The sequence below is a fragment of the Dermacentor albipictus genome, chromosome 3 (genome assembly GCF_038994185.2).
Source record: "Dermacentor albipictus isolate Rhodes 1998 colony chromosome 3, USDA_Dalb.pri_finalv2, whole genome shotgun sequence".
In the NCBI taxonomy this organism is placed as follows: Eukaryota; Metazoa; Arthropoda; class Arachnida; order Ixodida; family Ixodidae; genus Dermacentor; species Dermacentor albipictus.
This window is the reverse complement of record NC_091823.1, coordinates 160557585-160578521: the sequence shown is the minus strand read 5'-3', so window position 1 is coordinate 160578521 and position 20937 is coordinate 160557585. Positions and strand designations below refer to the sequence as shown.

At 47.9% G+C, this 20937-nt stretch overlaps 1 protein-coding gene across 5 annotated transcripts in view; it reads left to right on the top strand.

Moving 5' to 3' along the window:
* LOC135905187 (uncharacterized) overlaps positions 1-20937 on the top strand; it is a 260327-nt gene that overhangs the window by 211217 nt on the left and 28173 nt on the right. For 4 of the 5 annotated variants that reach the window (XM_070536239.1, XM_070536240.1, XM_070536237.1 and 1 more), the window contains one exon: positions 7148-7294. In XM_070536239.1, coding sequence (XP_070392340.1) covers positions 7148-7294 — 147 coding nt within the window. Of the gene's footprint in view, positions 1-7147; positions 7295-9928; positions 10117-20937 lie in introns of all 5 variants that reach the window. The other variant, XR_011512957.1, reaches the window with a different exon arrangement.

Sequence of the window (20937 nt, the reverse complement as noted above, 5' to 3'; positions counted from 1 at the left end):
TGCAATACCTTTTAGTATGTGACCAATCTTGTCTGCCTCGGTCATGTTGTTATCAGCCTTGCGACGGCGGGCCAGCACATCCTTATGTACACGACATAGGAATTTGTGGACGTTTGAGCGTGACACGCAAGTTCTTTTTTTGCTGCCAGCTGACGACCGACAGGTCTGCCAAAGTGGTCTCGCATATTTTTTCTTTGCAGACATCCCAGCTCGTTAGGCTTGCTTCATGTGTATCGTACCATTGCTTCGGAGTTCCTCTCACGTAACATATCAGGTTTGCTAGCATCATTGTCGGATCCCACCTGTTGCTGTTGCACACTCGCTCGTACATCGTAAGTCAGTCCTCGACGTTGACGTTGCCCGTGCCACATAATGTCCCCGGGTCCCGCAGATGAGGGAGAATCACCATCGACACAGGGTGCTGAGGCGTTGTCGCTTGTGTCGGTTGATTTGCCATTGTGGTGGCAGGTAGATGATGTCTGCTGTGACGTTCCGTAATTATACCCCGCACCTTCCACAAAGCTGTTGCAGGAAGAAAGCAGACCCACGAGTGTTAAATAATGTATACTTACAACTGGTGTATATGGCGTTCAGGCAACGGCCAGTCTTCATCTTTCTCTAGTTCACGTCACCTTCTTCTTTCCCTTCACCATAACAATAGATTTACAGCGAAAAGGGCGGCAAGCGTGTTTATTAGGAACCCAAAACATAGCTAGTGTCGTCATTCCCCGCCTTCTTCTGTTAGCTCTTGAGTGCCACAAGGCAGCGTCATCGGCTCCTTACCCACCAAGATTACTTCCAGCATGCGCCTTTTTTCCCGATGACTGCATAATGTACCGTTCTAGTCACAGGACTGACGATTACTTGGCACTTCAAGAATATTTTAACCTTATCGCTAACTGGTGTAACAAATGGCTCATGACACTAAACTTTACAAATGCGAGGTGATGTGCTTCAGCCGAAAATGTGAAAATTTAAAATTTTCGTAACACCTTAATAACACTATGCTCTTCCACACTACAGCATACAAGTACCTTGGTGTTCTTCTTAAAAGCCTCCTTCTTAAAGAGAATCTTTCATAGGTCCCACACATTGCTTCTACATGTGCCAAAGCATCACGTTCTCTTGGCTATCTACGCCGCAACTTGCGAAATGCCCAGACAAACATTCGAAAACTCACGTTCCAAATATTCATTTTGACACAGTTGGAATGCGCCTACTCAATTCGGTCCCCTCCTCAAAATTACCTAATCAACATGACGGAAAGGATACAAAATAGCGAAGCCCGGTTCATATTGTTACGTAAGAAGACGCAAATGAAAAGCTATATACAAGTATATTTACAACGTAATACGCCGCACTTGGCCAAGAGGCAACAGCCCGCGCTAGCCTCCAATCGTTGTCGTCGTCTTCTTACTGCTCGCCTCTTCTATAATACTATAATAATATTCCGTAGCACTACCCCCGGCGGCAAAAGCGCCGTCCCGGAGCGACTAAAGGCCGGACTTAGAAACAGTGTAGTAGGCCTTGAGCCTACTGACGTGCACGACATCACCAGGTGCCACAGTAGATGACGAGGTTGAGCTCACAGTGGCAATTTCGTACGTCACAGGCGTCACCTGGCGCAGCACGCGGTAGGGCCCTGTGTATCGCGAAAGGACCTTTTGTGAAAGTCCGACGTGACGAGAGGGCGACCACAAGAGCACGAGCGCACCAGGCGAAAACTGTACGTCACGGTGGCGGGCGTTGTACTGACGCTGCTGAGTGGTTTGCGAGTCTGTCAGTCGAGCACGGGCAAGCTGGCGTGCATGGTCGGCGAGAGCGATGGCGTCGCGCGCATACTCGCTTGTTGAGATCGAAGCAGGAGGAAGTGCCGTGTCAAGGGGCAAGGTCGGTTCGCGACCGTAGAGCAGATAAAAGGGAGAAAATCCGGCGGTGTCGTGCCGGGAAGAATAAGCGAATGTGACGTAAGGAAGGTCTATGTCCCAGTCGCGGTGGTCCTTGGAAACGTACTTTGACAGCATATCGGTAAGAGTACGGTTTAACCGCTCTGTCAGGCCATTAGTTTGAGGATGGTATGAGGTAGTCAGCTTGTGTTGAGTGGAGCAGGAACGTACAATGTCGGCGATAACTTTCGAGAGGAAGTTACGACCACGGTCAGTGAGCAGCTGTAGCGGGGCACCATGAAGTATGATAATGTCACGCAAGAGAAAGTCCGCGACGTCAGTGGCGCAACTGGTAGGGAGAGCCCGCGTGATAGCGTATCGGGTGGCGTAATCAGTTGCGACGGCTACCCATTTGTTCCCAGAGGATGACGTGGGAAAGGGACCGAGGAGGTCTAATCCAACACGAAAGAACGGTTCCACAGGGACAGTGATCGGCTGGAGATGACCGGCAGGTAGCACCGGAGGTGTTTTCCGACGCTGGCAGGTATCACAGGCAGCAACATAGTGTCGGACGGAGCGAGCGAGACCAGGCCAATAGAAGCGGCGGCGGACGCGGTCGTACGTGCGGGTTACGCCAAGATGTCCTGCAGTAGGTGCGTCATGCATCTCAAAGAGCACAGTCTGTCGTAGATGTTTTGGCACGACAAGAAGAAGATCAGATCCGTCAGGGAGGAAGTTTCTTCGGTACAGAATGCCACCCTGGAGGACATATCGGCGAACGGATGCGTCGGTAGGTGTAGAGCGCAGACGCTCGATGAGTACTCGCAGCGATAGGTCTCGGTACTGCTCATCGGCGATGTTAGCGAAGGCAGACACAGAGAAAATGCCGTCGGCGGTACTACTGTCGGCGTCGTCAGGCTCGTCTACCGGGTAGCGAGACAGGCAGTCAGCGTCCTTGTGTAGTCGGCCAGATTTGTAGGTGACAGAGAACGAATATTCTTGGAGGCGTAAGGCCCAGCGACCAAGTCTTCCTGAAGGGTCTTTCAATGAGCATAACCAACAAAGCGCGTGATGGTCTGTGATAACGGAAAAGGGTCGGCCATGTAAGTATGGGCGGAACTTCGCAACCGCCCAAACTAGGGCCAGACACTCACGCTCAGTGATGGAATAGTTGCGCTCCGCGGGTGAGAGGAGCCTGCTGGCGTGAGCGATAACACGGTCGTTGCCGCGCTGGCGTTGTGCCAGTACTGCGCCAATTCCGTGACCGCTGGCATCAGTACGAACTTCGGTAGGCGCAGAAGGATCGAAATGGGCCAGAACGGGAGGCGTTGTGAGAACTTCGATTAGATGCGAGAATGCAGAGGCCTCGTTATCGCCCCACTGGAAAGGGGCGTCTTTTTTCAAAAGCTCGGTTAGTGGTCGTGCTATGGCCGCGAAATTTGTAACGAAACGGCGGAAGTAGGAACAAAGGCCGATGAAGCAGCGCACATCCTTGACACACTTCGGAACAGGAAAGTGCGTAACAGCATGGATCTTGCCTGGGTCCGGTTGCACTCCGTTCGCGTCAACGAGATGCCCAAGGACGGTAATCTGGCGACGGCCGAATTGGCACTTCGATGCGTTCAGTTGCAGACCGGCGCGACGAAAAACGTCCAGGACTGCCGAGAGGCGCTCGAGGTGTGTAGCGAACGTTGGGGAGAATACTATGACGTCGTCCAAGTAGCACAGGCATGTGGACCATTTGAAACCGTGAAGAAGGGAGTCCATCATGCGTTCAAAAGTGGCAGGAGCGTTACATAGACCAAACGGCATCACTTTGAATTGATAAAGACCGTCCGGAGTTACAAAAGCAGTCTTCTCGCGGTCGAGATCGTCCACAGCAATCTGCCAGTAGCCGGAGCGGAGGTCAATAGAAGAGAAGTAGCGAGCACCATGGAGGCAGTCAAGGGCGTCATCGATCCGAGGTAGGGGATACACGTCCTTTTTGGTAACCCTGTTAAGGTGCCGATAATCCACGCAAAAGCGCATGAGCCATCCTTCTTTTTTACCAGTACAACCGGTGACGCCCATGGACTACATGACGGTTCTATGATGTTATTGGCAAGCATTTTGCGAACTTCAGCGTGAATATCTTGACGCTCAACCGGTGACACTCGATACGGGCGGCGATGAATAGGAGGGGCATCGCCGGTATTAATGCGATGTTTAACAGTTGTAGTTTGGGCCAAAGGACGATCGTTAAAGTCAAAAATATCGTTGTAGTAAAACAGAACGCGGTAGAGCTCACGAGCGTGCTCGGACGGCATGTCGGGCGCAATCATTTTCTGTAAGTCGGCGATGGTGCAAGTTGTCGACTGAGATGGTAGAGGAGGATAGGCTGAATTGCTGTCTACCTCAATAGATGCTATTGAGTGATCTTCGAATGAGCAAAGCTGGGCCAGAGACATCCCGCGTGGCAGCACTTGTGTCGTCAAGCCAAAATTGACCACTGGCAGGCAGACGCAATTAGCCGTAATAGATAAAACGGTATGAGGTACCGTGATCCCGTGTGTAAGGAGGACGTCTTGTATAGGAGCCGCGATATAGTGACCGTCGGGCACTGGTGGGCATGACACTAGGTCAACGTAAGTCAGTGCCGTAGGTGGCAAGCGAACAAAGTCGACGGAACTGAGGCGACTGGGGTGTGGTTCAGCGGGATCCAGAACAGGCAGGTCAAGGCGGAGAGTACTGGCGGAACACTCAATGAGAGCAGAATGTGCGGAGAGGAAGTCTAAGCCGAGGATGATGTCGTGGGGACAGTGGGCGATGACTGTGAATAGCACGACTGTTGAGCGATCGGCGAAGGAGACGCGGGCGGCACACATACCAATTACGGGGGCTGTTCCGCCATCGGCGACACGGACAACAAGCGTCGTGGCAGGCGTGATTATTTTTTTCAGGCGGGTACGAAAGTCCGCGCTCATTACCGACAAATGCGCCCCAGTGTCTATAAGAGCAGATACAGGAACACCGTCGACTTGCACGTCAAGAAGGTTCAGATGAGTGGGCAACGTCAGTGGAGGATTTGGCGGCGTAGGGAGCAATGCAGCGTCACCTCGAGGCGCTGCATCATTCAGTTTTCCGGCTGGGAGCGGCGTCCGAAGGGGGTCGGCGAAAAGGAGCGACGGGGCTGGGGAGAGCGAGATTGTCGTCCTTGGGGCGAAGGTGAACGAGAATAGGGGCGGTTCGGCGCAGGAGAGTCAGTGGCGGCATTATCGGAGCGTGCGGCATAAGGACGAGAAGGACCACCCGAGGGGCGAGAATAGGCAGTATAGGCAGACCGGGTCGGGGAAGTCCAGCGACTACGACAGTGCCGAGAAATGTGCCCGATGCGACGGCAGTGAAAACAAATGGGCTTGTCGTCAGCAGTGCGCCATTCAGCTGGGTTGCGGAAACGTGGTGGGTAAGACGATGCGGGACGGGGCGGAATCGAAGAAGCCGGATGGGTATCAGGGTGATGGGCTGAGCAGATGGTGTGAAGGCCCATGTTTTCGAACTCCTGGCGGACAACTGCCTGGATCAGGGAAACCGTGACTGCCGGTGCGTTGGTGGGGCTGGAGTCGAAGGCAGCCGGATAGGCGGCCTCAATCTCACGCCGAACGATCTCGGTAATATCGCCGGTGTTGTTGGGACGAAGAGCGTCGGCACAGGAAGAAGTCGCTGGGGTGTTGGGCAAACGGGCAAACTGCTGATCGATACGTCTGCTTTTAGCGAGTTCCAGGCGGCGGCACCCTTTGATAACAGCATCCACCGTCGCGACGTTGTTGAATACGAGCAAGTTGAAGGCGTCATCGGCAATGCCTTTGAGGATGTGGGATACCTTGTCTGACTCAGGCATGTGTGCATCAACTTTGCGGCACAGAGCCAGGACGTCCTGAATGTACGTGACATAGGGCTCTGTTGACGTCTGCACACGGCCGGACAGCGCCTTCTGCGCGGCAAGTTTGTGACCGTAGGGGTTGCCGAACAAGTCTCGGAGCTTTTGCTTGAACGAATCCCAACTGGTGAGCTCCTCTTCGTGCGTCCGAAACCAAACTCGAGGTGTGCCTCCGAGGTAAAAGACTACGTTGGCGAGCATGATAGTAGGGTCCCACCGGTTATTGCGGCTGACGTGTTCGTACAGGCTGATCCAGTCGTCGACGTCGTCCCCATCTTTGCCCGAGAATACGCCAGGATCACGAGGAGCAGGGAGAGAGATGTAGGTTGTCGAAGTGGCAGGAGGGGTTGGAGGCGGCTGAGTCGAATTGTCATCGCCGGGAGCCATGAAGCTAGGCTCGACGTACCGTCCGCTGCGAAGCTCCGTGACGAGGTACAGGGAACGTCCACCTCCACCAGATATGTTACGTAAGAAGACGGAAATGAAAAGCTATATACAAGTATATTTACAACGTAATACGCCGCACTTGGCCAAGAGGCAACAGCCCGCGCTAGCCTCCAATCGTTGTCGTCGTCTTCTTACTACTCGCCTCTTCTATAATACTATAATAATATTCCGTAGCAATATCACGTAACTACAGTATAAACTCAAACATTATCAAAACTAAACTAGACCTTCTACTGCAGCCATTAGATATGCGCCGCAACATCGCTCTTGTGTGCTTGTTCCACAAATATATATATATATATATATATATATATATATATATATACGCTCAAATCAACGAACGCGGTTACAACTGCAAATACCCCCCTCTTTCCCACGGAGATTACGTAATCACTTCAGTTTCATGCGCATATACGGTACACCAAATGTATTTAATTCATCTGCACTACCTCGTCCCGTTCGCCTCTGGAATGACCTCCCTAATAACATAGCGTCCATATCTAACCCCGACACGTTCCGCTGTCGCTTACTAACGCTTTACCCATTTATTACCGTTCACGGATGCCCAGTCTAGTGTATTTCATCGTGTATATTTGCAATGTTGTATTTTATTTTCATAAACAATATTGCTTTTGCTCTGTTAATGGTAAAAAGTATTCGTGTTTCGGGCAACAAGTGTTGAGATATTGTTTTGCATTCCCTGTGCCTTGAATATTGTATAACAGGGCAATCTTTTTATAGCACTGATCCTGTTGGAAATTTGTACTTTTTATATCTTCACTGACTAAAATGCCCTCCCTTACTTTATGCCCTGCCATAGGGCCTGTAAGGTTCTTTTGAAATAATAAATAAATAAATAAATACCTAAATAAATTTATTTTATTTATTTATTTCGCAGGAATGCTATCCAGCTGTGTACAGAAACGACCCAACGGGCTACTACTTCAAGTACTTGTCAAAAGGCTGCTGCAACTTTGCAAAGTACACTGGTCAAGCAGTCAAAGGAGTGGCTTCATTTGAGACATCCCGTTCAATTGAGGACAAGGTGATTGACTCACTCAGCAACACGCGTATATATTTATATCGCCTGTTTATATCTGTAAGCGTATATGATCAGCAATAATTTCGTAGAAGCCGAAGTGGCAGTAACATACTGACAAGCTTAGATTTTTAAAAACTTTTTTCGCTGAGCCTTTTTAATTGTTTCATCACAGCTGCACAGTTACCTTTAGTAGTCGGGTCCTGTAACGAGTAACGAACTACGTTGGTTGGTGCATTGTTAGGCTGACTTGCTCGCTTGTCATTGCAATCGCACAAGAAGATGCGTTTCTTTTCGTCTCCTCGGGGAAGCCAGTGTCTTCTCAGCGGTGCGCTTCGCTTGCTTGCCGCTTAGGGTTCTGTGTTGGGTGGGACTCGCCACACTTCCCTTTCTTACAAGCTTAGGACTTGACAGTTCCCAGCGTTCTGTTCTCCTGTAGACGCGTCGCCTCCTTTTGGTGCTCAAGTGCCGCAGGAATTGAAGTTGAAGTTGAAATTTATTTCCATCATCACAATGCGAGAATGCTGAGGCAAAAAGTGAAAATCAATTAACTTGAGAAGCGCCCGAGCCCCCATATACAAGGCATACAAAACAGGGCTGCAATATACATTAACAAGGCATTGTAACTGTTTATCATTGCAGGTTAACCTTTAGTGTTACACAATGTAATATAATACGAACAGCTTGGCAGTAATTATAGATACATAAGAATGCTAACAGCAGTGGTAAAAGAGTACTGACATCATGGAATGAAAAACTCCGCATGTTACGTATGCTGCAAATTTCCTCATGAATGTCATGGAAAATTGTCTGTTGAACAGAACTGCAAGTGCATGACGTAAGATTTACCGCCCGTGCTCAGTACGAGAAAATGGCACGTGCCAATACTCTTTACTGCGGAATGGATATACAATGGTATTCGTTTTCAGCAATGATATGCTAAGAAATGCATACTCGCAGCTATATACAGATTTTTTTGTATCTTATGCATAGAAAATACTCGTAAAGTTTGGCCATGGGAACAATTTTAAACTGACGAAACAGTTCAGCAGTGTGTACTAGCAGTGTGTACATAGCAGTGTGTACATCAGCACTAGCGATGTGACGTAACGCCTTCTTTTGTAGCACGTGCAGTTTGCTAATGTTAGACGATGTGACATTTCCCCAAACCAGGAAATAATAGTTAAGATGGGAAAAAAAAGTGTGTTATAAATTAATTTTACGGATGCATGGAAGTATGAGAGAAATTTTGCTAGAACACCAACACACCTATTTACGCTAGACTTAATTGAGCTAACGTGAGGATCCCAGCTCATGTTTTTACTGAAAAGTATTCCTAGCGTTTTTGAAGTATCAACTACTTCAGGGTTGCAGTTGTCGAACTTTATCATTGGTTTTACAATAAGGGACCTTTGATACGCATGAAACAACACTGGTTCTTTTTTTTTAGAATTTATGAACAGGCAATTTGCAGCGCCCCATCTACTAAGTTTTTCCATAGTTTCGTTAATAACCAAGATCACGTGCTGCACGTCCTTGCTTTTAAATAAAAGGCTTGTGTCATCTACATAAAAAATATAACTTGGATCGTTGCTAATAGTTGTTATGTCATTATTATATAGCAAAAACAATAATGGGTTCAGGATGCTTCCCTGAGGGACTCCTGTGGTAATATTCTGGCAAGTAGACACGTGGTTTCCTATCGCCACGCACTGGCATCAATGTTGTAGGTAAATATTTAGGAGCAGCGCTGCGATTGAACGAATGCGATATTATTCCAATTTTTCCAAAAGTGTTTCATGGTTGATCAGATCGAACGCCTTGGAGTAGTCTACAAATACACCGATGCACAATCCTTTGTTTTCAGTGGACTCAAGAAATAATTATTTTTGCTTCAGGAGACCTGTTCTGTGGGAAGCCATACTGTGACGAAGTAATAAAGCTAAATTTCACGCAAAACTTCATTAGTCGTTCATAAATTATCTTCTTCAATTCCTTTGAAGAAATGAGTAGAATCTAAATTGTCCTATAGTTAGCCATGTCATTTCTGCCACCACTTTTAAAAAGCATACTGACTTCAGCTACTTGCATCAGTTTCGGAAAACGACCTGAAGATATTGATAAGTTATATACATAAGCCAATATTGGGGCTATTATTTCAACCACGCATTTAACTGGAGCTATCGCTATCCATCGATATCACGCGGTTTGCCGCTTTTTAAAAAGTTAAATATGACACATCTTTCGGCCTCATTAGTTCGTTCCAGATACATGCTAGAAGGGTTGCTACTTATGGCATGTTTAGACCTACTTGACCTTTGCGGACCTGACACAACATCTCTGAGAAGCGTATTAAATTGTTCAGCAAGCTCGAATCCCTCAATACGACGTCCTTGATGGTTTAGCTCTGTGACTGTTACCGAGATTGGTGTGCAATTTAGCAGACTGTTGAGCTTATTCTACATCTGAGCACTGTCCCTACATTGCTCTTTACTAAACTGATCATGCAGAAAATAGTGCTTTTCATTGTTTAGAAAGTGTTAAGCTTATTACGATATTTTTATAACTATCGAGTTCCTCTCGTGATCTTGTCATAAAAAATTTTTGGAACACTCCTGCTTTCTTTTTTATTCTGCGCAGGTACTCGCGCTTGATCCACTGTTTCCGGCTTTTGTTGCATTTTCGCAATATTTTTTTCCTTAAAATGTTCGAAATAAATAAGGTTGAAACCAGAAATGAAAGCCTCGTATGCAGCGTCGGCCGTTAAAGAATGGTGAATGTCAGTCCGAGTTTCCCTTTCAAAGCACGCATAGAAGGCGTTTAAATTTGTAAGTACGATATTTTGTACCATCTTTATATAGTTCATTGAGGCATATGTAAGTTTGTCTTCAGCCCGGATAAACAAATAAATCGGCAAGCGGTCGCTCATAACACAATTCAGAACACCAGTTGTTAAACTTTCTGTATGTATATTTGTAATAGAGAGGTCGATGAGTGTCTCTGCGTGGGAGGTGACGCGGGTTGCCGTATCAGTTATGATAGCGTGACCAGATGACTCTACTGCTGAAAAGAGTGTTTCTTTAATGCGGCAAGATTTTAAGATATGATTATTTAGCTCTCTCCCAATAACTAGTTTCGCGTTTTTGAAATTTACATAATTTAGAAGCTTTTCTAAGCATTCAGTGAAATGTTGCATTTGTGCCTTAGGTGGCCGATACATGGCAGTGAAAATATAATCGCACGATAACAATTTCGAACGTTTAATGTCCTCGGATATAATTTAAAACTTCGTATCTATTTCACATTCTAGCTCATATGTGTCACAAGAACTTCTGAACCACCAACTTGATTATGTTGTCTATTAAGAAAGAAGCCACGATAACCTCCGCGGTTGAAAATTTCAGTATTCGCAAAACACCATGTCTCTAAATATTATCGCGTCGAAACTGAAAAAAAATTAATCTAAGAAAACTGAAAGTTCATCCTCCTTGTTTCTCAGGGACTGCGATTGCAGTGAAAACGCGTGAAAGGGTTTTTAGAAAGGCGAAATGCATTGCTAGCGTATTCTGGGGACAAAACCACTGAGTGACAGAAAAAATATGTGCAGTCGACGCAAACTAGTTAATCCTTTCTAGATCATGCTCTCTGCGTATGTGCACAATCGGTGACGTTTCATCTTTCCTGTCCAAAATCTTGCCGTTGCTTGACCAAACAAATTGCCCATTTTTCCCTCTTATTTGCGCAAGCGCCATGCCGAGAAGATGCTTAAGCGTTGGCCAAAGGTGCTCGTTAACATACAATGGTGAACCAGGGGAAAAGCCGAGTTCCTGAGTTGACAGGCGTGACTTTTTGCTTTTTGAAGGATAGAATCGCGTTTGGTTCGGCTGTTACACTGCACAATTATGTTTGGGGTTGCATCAGCATTCCTTGTAGGCACACGATGGCACACTTCGATGTCTGTTTCCATGATAGGTTCACTCAAGATCATACCGGTTTCGTGCAAAACCTTAGGAAGGCTTTCCCCTTCAGTCAAGGGTGCACCTTTTATCTCGAGATTACGGTTTCTTGAGTACTGCTCAGACACTGTAACATGGTTCTCGAGTTGAGCGACTTGCTTTGATATCGTTGAGCAATCGCTTGCATGTTTTGTGTTAATTGCCTTGAGGTCCTTGTTTTCTTTCGCGATTTCATCTTTTTCATGCTTGACCTTTTCGAGTTCGGCATGACAGAAGTCGAGACTTGTCTTCAGCTCTGTAAGTTCTTTTCTGACTTCACCTTCCAATTTAGGTTTGAAATCCGACATTTTCTTCCTGAGCTCCTCAAGAAATATGGCGGAATCAGCCATAACATGCACAATACAAGAGAACGCACAAGCACTGGTATCGGCAGCAAAACTCGGAGTGTTTTCGGTAATAATTGTGGAAACTAATTCTAACCTGCAAATATACAAAGCAGCTGCAGAAGGTGGTCGGGCTACCCCCGCTGCTGCCAAGTGGTTCCACGTTGAAGATTCAGGCCTTTATGTCGCTTGTTCTTCCACCTGGTGGGCGTGACGTCACTGGTAGTCACACGTAGTCACTGCATGTGAGCCTTGCACTTGGTGATATCACGGCGTGCCGTAAGCAGCTGTTGAAACAGTGTTCCAAGCTGCAAATATACGAAGCAGCTTCAGAAGGTTGTCGGGCTGCCCCCGCTGTTGACAAGTCGCAAGGGTCTCGCCTAATGTCTTGTTGGTCCTTTGTCTGTTTGTACTACATGGGAATCAAAGTGCCTATCTCAAAAGATCCGGTAGAATTCATTGGACTGTCAAAACTCATGAGCAAGAAGAAAGTAAGGAATAATCGCAATTATAAAGTGGGGAAAATTGAGGAAGGAGTTGGAAATGGCCGCAGCATGAAATGAGTGCGAAGAAAACTCAGCTTAAGACAATGCGAAATCTATGCAGTGAAAGATAAGAAAGGTACTGTCATCAGCAATTTCATTTCTATGGTAAAAGTAGCTGAAGAATGCTATACTGACCTGTACAGAACCCAGAAAACCCACGCTGCCTTCATACGAAGTAGTGGTGAACAGGATAGTGATTACCCATATAAATAACGATAAAATTAGAATGACCTTGCAAAACAATCCTGGGGGCAAACCAGTTCGAGAGTGTGGAATAACAGCGGATTTATTTAAAGATGGGGGAGGTAATACGCTTGAAAACCTTGCGGCCCTTTTTAGACAACTCCTGACACTTTCAACTGTACCAGAGAGCTGGAAGAATGCCAGGATTATAGTAATTCATAACAAGGGAGACCATAAAGAATTGAAAAATTTTAAGAGGGCGTGACATGGTCATCCAACCATCTGCAGTTTTCTGCAAGAAATAGTAGCAGAGCCTCTATTGAGGGTATATGTGTGCGAAAACTGGGCAGTGAGAGCACATTTCTGTCTCAAATGTAAAGAAGAGCTCGCCAGCTCTTAGCCTCGCCCTCCCTGCCGACCGCCATATTGCAATGTCATCTGTGACGTCATGTGCTGCATGGAACCGAGCGATAGTGTGGTAAAAAATCAGCCACCTCCCCACGTGATGTCGGAGCACAGCTGCCTTTTCCTTTTTGCTCCAGATATCGTATGCTATGTCTTCGACACCGCCAACATCGTGTGGTGAAGCAAGCGACGAATATTTGAGCAGCAGATGCGATGGCGTCGTGTACGCTGCGCATTTCGACTTCGGCCCCATCGCCATCAGGTCAAGTTACGAAATGTCGTCGACGACATCGTAGTAAACTTGGTCTACATAGACAGCGATATTGGTGTTGTACTAAAGGCTGCTGATGCGTTTCTGCACATTTGAGCACTATATATTTATTTCATCATATTTCATGCATGCAGCGCTCTTTAGCCAGCAGACCAGGGGAAACGAAGTCCAGCGCTACTTCGCAGTATTCAAATTGTTATGCGCGTATAGATGGTTTGGTGGCATGAATTCCATGCATGCATGTCTCCCGGATCGGTGCTCAACAAAACTACCACTTTTGTAAGCTGCTGTGCGTTCTCACCAGCCTTCTTATTTATGTGTAAGCGTTCTTTGGCGAGCACCCTAGCCCCGTCGTGCGAAACCTGCAGTGCCTTGTATCTGCACGACAATGCTTAATCTGGGAAGACATTTAATCGTTATAATAGAGCAAATGTAGATCGTTTTTAGCCTTATAAGCGATAGGGAACAATTTGTACGTAATGGAGTGACGCTTGGTGTCACGCTACATGGTAATATCTGTACTAACATACCCACCGGTGAACATGATGACACGTGTACTTGTTTGTCTTTATGGGGCGACACGTTTCACCGCCTAACAAATGTTATCGCACAGCGCAGGACGCGCCTGCATGTATCATGAGTTTCTGGAATGTTATCGATGGTTCCATCCGCTGTCTGTGATCGAACCTTGTGTAATCTGATTGCATGTGTGCGCGACGCGAATAATGTAGAACTGTCAGGAAAAAAACTCGGATCACAGCGATTACTCTGGTACATTCGACGACTGATGTATAAAAGCCGACGCGCTTGACCCGCTGATCAGATTTTCTACCATCTCCGACTGTGTTCACCGTTTTCGTTGAGCATTGAGTGTAGCCTGTTTTTTCTGGGCACAGGTTCGCCGAATAAAGTTACTTTGCCAGTCACAGTTTTGTTACTGTGTGGTCAACCGTCAGTACAACGTGACAACCGGTGGAGGTGCTTGGCGTTCCTCTACGGGACGCTTCCACAAAGCCGTGATCCAAGCCCGGACCGCAAAGACAAAACCTACGTCGTCCCGGATCATCGAGCAAGTCGCCGACTGCAACGGCTACTCCCGTAACACGGACTTCTACGTGAGACGACAAAGAACATCGTGGCCAAGACAAACCCCGATGGTTGCCCCAGCGTCCCCTGTTATCCTGCAACCACCTCGGGACCCACCGACCTCCCATGGAGCAGCGACTTAAGACCCGGAATCCTGGCTGGAGACCTACGAACGAATTGCGACTTTCAACAACTGGGACTCCCACGACAAGCTGCGGCATGTACACTTCGCCTTGGAAGACGCCGCCAGAACGTGGTTTAAGAACCGGGAGTCGACTTTGTCAACATGGGACGTGTTCCGTAGCGGCTTCCTGCTCACCTTTACGAGCATCGTGCGCAAGGAAAGAGCCGAAGCTATGCTAGACGCCCGAGTGCAGCCACCTAACGAGAACGATGCCATCTGTACGGAAGGAATGAGGCGTATGTTCCGCCACGCCGACCCGGATATGCCCGAGGTGAAGAAAGTCCACCAACTCATGCGTGGTGTGAAGGAAGAACATTTCGGCGCAATGATATGTAGCCGTAGATAAGTAGATAGGTCGCAGCGATGGCGTAGATGTAGAGCATCAGCCTCGCGTGCAAGAGGACCGTGGTTCGAATCCCGGTGCCGCGCAATTTTCCGACGGATAAAAAAAATCCGCGTGTTCATAATGTTGCATAAACAGGCCTAGAGTGCAGCCTCATACCGGTGACCAGACCCGGTAACGCACTCCCTCACCAGAACAGGAATGGGCACCCTGGTGCAGTACTTGGCCACAACCTCCTATATAAATACAACAATCAAGCCCCGACCCTAGGTCCCCAGAACCTGCGAAACAATTGACAACGGCGGCGGTCAGACCTGCGACGCAGCACAGAGTGCTAATAATCCCTGGTTCCGGACAGGCCGCCATTGGAATCTGAACCTGGCATCATATAACGCTAGAACTTTATCTAGTGAGGCGAGTCTAGTAGTGCTATTGGAGGAATTAGAAGGCAGTAAATAGGTTATAATAGGGCTGAGTGAAGTTAGGAGGACAAAAGAAGCATAAGCAGTGGCAAAAAGCGGACACGTCCTGTACTACCGGGGCTCAGCGGCGGAAACGAGAACTATGAGACGGACTCCTGATTAATAAGGATATAGCTGGTCACATAGAGGAATACTATAGCATTAACGAGAGGGTGGCAGGTCTTGTTGTGTAACCTAATAAGAGGTACAAATTGAAGATCGTACAGGTCTACACCCCTACATCCACTCATGATGACCAGGAAGTCGACAGCTTCTATGAAGACGTGGAATCGGCGATGGGTAAAGTGAAAAAAAAATACACTGTACTGACGGGTGACTTCAATGCCAGGGCAGGCAAGAAGCCGGCTGGAGACAAGTCAGTGGGGAAATATGCCATAGGTTCTAGGAATAGCAGGGGAGAGTTATTGGCAGAACTTGAAGAACAGAATAATATGCGGATAATGAATACCTTCTTCCGCCAGCGGGATATTCGAAAGTGGACGTGGAGGAGCCCGAATGGTGAGACTAGAAATAAAATGGACTTTATACTCAGCGCTAACCCTGGCATCATACAAGATGTGGACGTGCTCGGTGAAAAGTGCGCTGCAGTCACCATATGATGTCAAGAACTCGAATTAGCCTAGACTTGAGGAGGCAACGTAAAAAACTGGCACATAAGAAGGCGATCAATGAATTAGGGTAAGAGGGAAAACAGCTACAGAACAGGTATTCGGCCTTAATTCAGGAAGAGGACTTTTCTGTTGAAGATATGAACGACAATCTTATGGGCATCATTAAGGAGTGCGCAATAGAAATCAGTGGTAACTCCGTTAAACAGGATGCCAGTAAGCTATCGCAGGAGACGAAAGATCTGATCAAGAAGCGCCAATGTACGAAAGCATCTAACGATACAGCTAGAATAGAACTCGCAGAACTTAATAACAATTATACACCACCAGAAGTTAATTAACAAGCGTAAACAGTTGACATAAGGAAGTATAATTGAATTGAATATATAGAATTGAATATGCTCTCAGGAACGGGGGAAGCCTAAAAGCAGTGAAGGAGAAAATAGGAATAGGCAAGAATCAGATGTATGCGTTAGGAGACAAAGCCGGCAATATCATTACTAATATAGATGAGATAGTTCAAGTGACTGAGGAGTTCTTAAGAGATTTGTACAGTACCAGTGGCACCCACGACGACAATGGGAGAGAGAATAGTCTAGAGGAATTTGACATCCCACAATTGCACCGGAAGTAAAGAAACCCTTGGGAGCCATGCAAAGGGGGAAGGCAGCTGGGGAGGATCTGGCAACAGCAGATTTGTTGAAGGATGGTGGGCAGATTGTTCTAGAAAAACTGGCCACCCTCTATACGCAATGCCTCATGATTTCGAGCGTACCGGAATCTTGGAAGAACGCTAACATAATCCTAATTCATAAGAAAGGGGACACCAAAGACTTGACAAATTACAGACCGATCAGCTTACTGTCCGTTGCCTACAAATTATTTACTAAGGTAATTGCAAATAGAATCAGGAGCACCTAAGACTTCTGTCAGGCAAAGGACCAGGCAGGATTCCATAAAGGCTACTCAACAATAGACCATATTCACACTATCAATCAGGTGATAGAGAAATGGGCGAAATATAACCAGCCCTTATATATGGCTTTTATTGATTACGAGAAAGCGTTTGATTCAGTCGAAACCTCAGCACTCATGAAGGCATTACGATGTCAGGGTGTAGACGAGCCGTATGTAAAAATACTGAAAGATATCTATAACGCCGCTACAGCCACCATAGTCCTCCATAAAGAAAGCACCAAAATACCAATAAACAAAGGCGTCAGGCAGGGAGATACGGTCTCTCCAAGGTTATTCACAGCTTGTTTACAGGAGGTATTCAGAGACCTGGATTGGGAAGAATTGTGGATAAAAGGTAACCGTGAAAATCTTAGTAACTTACGATTTTTAATGGTACCAATTTCAATGCATGCTCACTGGCCTGGAGAGACAGAGGAGAAGGGGGTGTCTAAAAATTTATGTGCAGAAAACTACGGAAATGTTTAACAGCCTCGGAAGAGAACAGCGGTTTACGATAGCTCGCGATGCACTCGAAGTGGTAAGGGAATACATATACTTAGGACAGATAGTGACCGCAGATCCGGATCATGAGAGTGAAATAATCAGAAGAATAAGGATGGACTGGGGTGACTGGGTGACGGCAGGCATTCTCAGATCGTGAACAGCAGGTTGCCATTATCCCTCAAGAGAAAAGTATATAACAGCTTTGTGTTACCACTACTCACGTGCAGGGCAGAAACCTGGAGGCGTGTGAAAAGGGTTCTACTTAAATTGAGGACGACCCAACAAGGTATAGAAAGAAGAATGGTAGGTACAACGTTAAGGGATAAGAGCAGATTGGGTGAGGAAACAAACGCGAGTTAATGACATCTTAGCTGAAATCAAGAAAATAAATGGGCATGGGCAGGACATGCAATGAGAAGGGAAGATAACGAATGGTCATTAAGGGTTACGGACTGGATTCCAAGGGAAGGGAAGCGTAGCCGGGGACGGCAGAAAGTGTGGTGAGCGGACGAGATTAAGATGTTTGCAGGGACAACTTGGCCACAAATAGTACATGATCGGGGTACTCGGAGAAGTATCGGAGAGGCCTTTGCTCTGCAGTGGGCGTAACCAGGATGATGATGACGATGATGATGATGATGATGATGATGATGATACGTAGCCTACGGAAGACCGCAGAAGAGTTCCTTCGTGAGATCACCAGCATCGAGAAGAAATTCGAAATGCGGAACCGGCAATTCGACCACCGTACCAACTGTACAAACTACGCAAGAATTCAATCAATGGCCACCGACGATCTGCGCGAGACTATCAGAGCGGTCGTACGGGAAGAGCTGCAGAAGTTGTACCCAAGGTCGCAGCCTCAAGTGGCATCAGTCACCGAAATCTATCCCTTCGAGTTCTTGAGGTGCTACCAGAATCACCACAGCCCCAGGCGGAAGCGATGACCTACGCCGCCGTCGTCCATCGTCAAGGCCCCCTGCGCGACCGGGCCACCGGGCCAGGGCCCTTTAACGTAACAATTCTGTCGTCCAACGCCGCCGCCGCCAACACGCCCACCGATCGCCCAGCGCAACTACGCGAGGAAGACGGACATTTCCGATGCCCATACCGGGAGATGGGACTGCGAGGGTTCGCTGTTAACGTACCGCGACCACAGCTTGGCAAACGACCTCGCGATATTGCCGACTACCTCGCCGCCACTCAGTGGAGCCCTCGACCACCGTGTCGTTCGTCGTCACCAGGACGCTACCTGTCGCCGCTGCGCCGACCATACATTGACCAAGCCCGAGGCCGGTCTGCGAGCCCGTATACGGAAAACTAAAAGCATCAACCAATGGAGGTGCTGTTGCTTTTCGTCCAACACTCCGCCGTTCCGACGAAGTCTGGAAGCAAAGAATACGGCGACGAAAGACGACCTCACGGCGCCACGTACCAGCCACAGGTCAACGCGACACAGCCGTGATCCGATGCCAAGACCTAGCTGTAACGCAAGACAAAGAACCGCCGACCTTGATATGCTTCTCGAGCGCCACACATTCACCGCCTTAGCGGACACACGAGCCGATTACTCCGTCATGACTGGACCCATCACCGCCCAGTTGAAGAACGTTAAGACTGCATGGGAAGGCCCTCGTATTCGGACCACTGAAGGACACCTCATCACGCCGACTGGAGTCTGCACGGCAAGAATTACCGTTCGTGACCGGACTTAACCTGCCGCCTTCGTTATCCTCCAACAGTGTTCACGAGACGTCATTCTCGGCATGCAGTTCCAGAACCAAAACGGCGAAGTCGATAACGCTGTCGGAAGATCTAGCCATACCGCTGGAGAGCTCTCGTAGTCACCATGCCTTGGGCGTGCTCGAAAGTCAAGTCAGCATCCCGCCCCGCTCCAGCATTGTCATTTCCGTCGGCACCAAAACACCTGCCAACGTAAAAGGAGTCATCAAGGGTGACCAACGTCTACTGCTAGACCGCAAAATCCGCGTCGCGAGAAATCGCTCGACTGCACGGAGGAAAAACTAAAATGTTGCTGACAGATTCCAGCCAGGAGTTCAAGCACATCAACAAGGGCACAACGATCGCGTACATCGAGGACATTCTGGAAACCAGTAATGCGTTTGTCCTCTCGGATTCTACCGCATCTACCTCGACGACCATAGTTCCCGAACCTGACTTCGACATAAATCGAAGTCTTCCCATGATTAAGCAGTAACAGCGCGGAAATCTGCTCCAACGATACAAAGACTGCTTTGCGACATCATTGAGGATTCGACAAAGACCAGTCGCAAAGCATCGCATAAACGCTGAACAGTGCGCTCGACCACTCCGCCAGAGCCCTTACCGAGTATCGACACGAGAACGTGAAGGTATAAGAGAACAAGTAGACGAAATGCTGCGCGACGTCATCCAGCCTTCGAAAAGCCCGTGGGGATCCCCTGTTCTCTTGGGGAAGAAAAAAGACGGAATCTTACGTGTCTGCGTCGATTATCGTCGAGTGAACAAGATCACAAAGAAAGATGTGCACTCCCTGCCACGAATAGACGACGCATTAGATCGGCTCTGCAACGCAAAATACTTATCGTCGATGGATCTCAAGTCTGGCTACTGGCAAATAGAATTCGACGAGAGAGATCGGGAAAAGACCGCGTCCATCACGCCAGACGGCCTCTGCGAGTTCAAGGTCAGGCCATTCGGGCGGTGCTCTGCGCCTGCAACGTTCCCGCGCGTCATGGACATGGTGTTAGCGGGATTGAAGTGGCAGACCTGTCCTGTTTACTTGGATGACGTCGTGGTCGTCACCTGAAATTTCTACGATCAGCTTAGGCGGCTTGCGACATCACTAGAGGCCATCAAGTCATCAGGGCTCTGATGCCAGAGAAGTGCCGCTTCGCTTATGATGTGCTTCTGTTCCTAGGCCAAGTCGTCAGGAAGTCTGGAGTCCGCCCCGAGCCGCAGAACCCTGCTGCCATGGCAAAGTTCCCACAGCCCATAGACAAGTCAGTGCGTCGATTCCTTGGCATGTGTGCCTAATACAGGTGCTTTGTCAAGGACTTTTCACACATCCCTGAGTCGCTGACATGTCTAAATGTGATGCCAAATTCAAGTTGGGAATGCCGCAGGCCGACGTATTTCAAGAACTCACACGACACATGCAGTCGCCCCCAGTACTTGCGCACTACGACGAGGACGCCGATACCAAAATCCACACTGACGCCAGTAGCCTAGACCTCGATGCCGTTCTAGTCCAGAGAAAAAGACAGACTTGGACGCGCTATAGCTTACGCTAGCCGGTCGTTATCAAAAACGGAGGGCAATTATTCTACAACCGAAAAAGAATGCCGCGCCCACGTTTGCGCTACAGCGAAATTTCACCCTTACCTATATGGCCGGCCATTCAATATTGTTAGCGACCATCACGCTTTGAGTTGGCTTTTAACAACCCTTCAGGATGGCTGGCACAATGCAGCCTAAGACTGCAAGAATATATTACTGTAACCTACAAGTCCGGACTAAAACACTCTGATACCGATTGCCTATGACGCGCCCCCATGGACTCGCCAGCGCAAGATGACCAGGATGACGACCCCTTCCTTGGGATATTAAGCGCAGAAGACTTCGCTGAGCAGCAACGAGCAGGCCCGGCGCTAAAAAGCCTCGTCGTTTATTAAGAAGGGCACACCGACTTTGTCTCTAGTGCATTTGAGCAAGGATTGCCTTCGTTCTCTCTTTAAAACAA